Source organism: Triticum aestivum, chromosome 3A (assembly GCF_018294505.1).
Source record: "Triticum aestivum cultivar Chinese Spring chromosome 3A, IWGSC CS RefSeq v2.1, whole genome shotgun sequence".
In the NCBI taxonomy this organism is placed as follows: domain Eukaryota; kingdom Viridiplantae; phylum Streptophyta; class Magnoliopsida; order Poales; family Poaceae; genus Triticum; species Triticum aestivum.
In genome coordinates this window covers 676,293,479-676,296,374 of record NC_057800.1, presented here as the reverse complement: position 1 = coordinate 676,296,374, position 2,896 = coordinate 676,293,479, and the positions used below count along the sequence as shown (strand labels likewise).

The following is a 2,896-nucleotide window of genomic DNA, read 5'->3' as shown; positions in this document are numbered from 1 at the left end:
ACGTTGTGGCGTGGAATTGAACATGGCTTGGAACTTCTGAAAAAATGTATTATTTGTCATGTTGGCAATTGCACGTTTATCGGAGTTTGGAGGACCTGTGGATTCCTCGTGGACCTTCATTTCGTCCGATCACGTTAAATCGGCAATGCAGACTTAATGGATTCTCATATTTTCAGGATATTAATAGATCTTGGAGAATGGACTTATTGAGCCAACACTTTCTTGCAGCGGATGTGTTGGCTATCTGTAAAATTCACACATCAGCTCGTCGGCAAAAGGATTTTATTGCTTGGCAACCTGACTCAAAAGGTTGCTTCAACGTTGGTAGTGCCTATAAACTAGCAATGGAACAACATGAAGATACCTTCTTGGTGGGGGCTTCTAGTTCTAACCCCAACAATGATAGAAGTATTTGGAACTTAATCTGGCGCACCGCAGTTCCACATCTCATGCGATCACATGCATAGAAGGTTGCCGCAGGTGCACTACCAACCATGCAATGTAAGCGGGCACGGCATATCCCCTGCTAGGCCTCCTGCCTGCTGTGTGGCGCTGCCATTGGCGATTCATATCATGCATTTGTTTACATGTGACATGGTGGCTTCACTTTGTGATTCTATGGGTGAGATTTGGACAATACCGTCGAAGATACACGTACCTGAGTGTTGAGCAGATGTTAAAGGGCAAGTCCCTGTGGATGCCCCCCCCCCCCCCATCCCGGTGCGGGTAGATAGACCAAAGCTGACTGAGCCAGTTCGGTCTTCGCCGCCGCCCGACTGGTTCACCCTTTCAGTGGATGGCTCTTTCTCCTCGGAGGACGGGCCCGACGAAGCGGGTATGATCCTTCGTGACAACAATGGTGGTGTTACTTTTGCTACTTGTCACCTGCTCTTCGTTTGCAACTAGTAATGCGAGAGGGAATGACCTTAATTGGAAATTCAATGCTCTAATCTCCTTATTTTGGTACAACCTGACTCAGTGGGCGCTCTCTCTTCGCCGTTAAATTCTTTCCTCGTCAAATCGTCTTATGGTCTCTTGTTAGAGGAGATTACGTTGCTTATGTTGCAGCGAGGGCCACCAGTTATTCTATACTATATCTTGTATCAGCAGACTGTAATCCTATTATTTTGGAATAAATCTCTTTTGCCAAATAAGATACCGCATTAACATTTCTCAAAAAGATGCACCGCAAAGATTTGGCATGTGGGGCCGGCCAGCTCTCGCAGCTTCCCCACCTCCCCGTCGCCGCAGCCCGCACGTCGGCTGACGCTTCCCGTTCCGTCCGCCATCATTTTTCCGTTCCTCGGGACGACGCGGTGAGGTGCCCCGCAACAGTTCTCCGCCGGAAAGCCCCGCAGCCACACAGAAACGCCTCCTCCGCCGCCGCGTGGGCCAACCTGTCAGGGAACGGATAACGCCCAATCAACCAGACGATGCGGCCATGACTCGGCCGAGGACGCGTGCAGCTTTTCTTTTCTCTTCTTTACCCTATCCGGAGCGCCCATCATCGCCGCGACCCAACGGAATGCCCAAAACGGCATTCGCTCTCGTCCCACTCGCTGACGGCGGGCCGGGGCACGTCCTGGTCCCGCATGTCTGCGTCCAAACAGGCCGCGGGGCCGCAGTTTGTTGGTTCGTTAGGTGCCGTGCGTGGACTGTGATGCTGACCGGGCCCCAACTGGATACCGGAGGAGCGGGGCCCGCGCGAACGACTGGGACGTGGGGCATATATACGCCCTTTTTCCGCCGGCGATTCCCATTCCTTTTCCTCTCGTCTCCAGCTCCTCCTTCCTTCCTCGCGCGCTCTCCTCCTCTCCTCGTGCGCTCGTGTTCACCAAGATCAGCCAAACGGCCACGCGAGAGCTCGCCATGGAGCAGGCCGGCGGCAAGGGCGACGACGACTCGCGGCTGATGCGCGACCTCTGCACGCTGCTCGTCACCATCATCGCCCCCGTCGCGGCGGCGTCCTCGACGGATCCGCCCCCGAGGCCCGTGGCGCGGCGCCCGCGGGGCAGCATGTCGCCGGCGGGCGCGGCGTCGATGCTGCTGGGCGCGTCGATGGCGCTGATGCTGTGCGGGTCCGTGACGTTCGCCATCGGCTTCCTCCTCATGCCGTGGGTCGCCGGCGTCGCGCTGCTCTTCGGATTCGCCGGCGTCATCTCCACCCTCTCCTCCGGCCTCCTCCCCTCGTCCTCCTCCTCCTCCAAGGAGCAACGGTTGCGGACGCCGACGCAAGGGCGTGTCCGCGTCTCTGCTCCTCCGATGAGCTCTGTTCCGGATAAGCTCGTGGCATGGCGTTGAGCTGTTCTTGAAATTTAGTAGTTAATTAATTAATTAGGGCGGGGTTAGGATGGTAATTCCTGTGTAAAAAAGCTTCCCTTTTGCTGTTGTTGTACGTTTCCAGTCGCAAGAGATGCTGATGATTTAGTACTACCGGCACAAGCAACATTTGTTATATGTGTTGATTGTTTCGTATCGAGAATTCTGTGCACGGATGGCAACGTGCTTCGCTCCTCTGCTTCGTCAGACCAGAAAACTGAGACGTCTCTCCGGTGCACGTATATATCTCTGTCTGCGTCGATCTCGTAATTTCTGCAGTGTGTACTACTTTGCCACGGCAACTATGTGTGTTTTGTCGTGGTGAGACGTGAGAGAGGTGTGCAAGTACAAGCATGGCTTGAGATGCACCGGTCGTCGGGGCTAACTGAAGCCTGAAGGCCATGTGAATGTTGGGTGTGCGCTTTACCTGATCGGGTTGGGCGATTACGTGTTAAAGTGCTTGGAAGCAACGAGCAGCTCAACTCTTGTGGTTGTTGTCAATGATTAGGGGGGATTTCACTTTCACGCCCGAGCTCTCTCCGTTGCTGTAGCACCAATCAGTGTCTACGTTCGGGAC

At 54.4% G+C, this 2,896-nt stretch overlaps 1 protein-coding gene across 1 annotated transcript; it reads left to right on the top strand.

Annotated features, from left to right (window-relative positions):
* The first annotated feature begins 1,667 nt into the window (after positions 1–1,667).
* On the top strand, positions 1,668–2,442 carry LOC123059048 (uncharacterized). The gene has a single exon (XM_044481697.1). It carries the CDS (start codon positions 1,870–1,872, stop codon positions 2,299–2,301), a length of 432 nt encoding a protein of 143 aa, XP_044337632.1. The 5' UTR covers positions 1,668–1,869; the 3' UTR covers positions 2,302–2,442.
* The last annotated feature ends 454 nt before the right edge of the window (positions 2,443–2,896 follow it).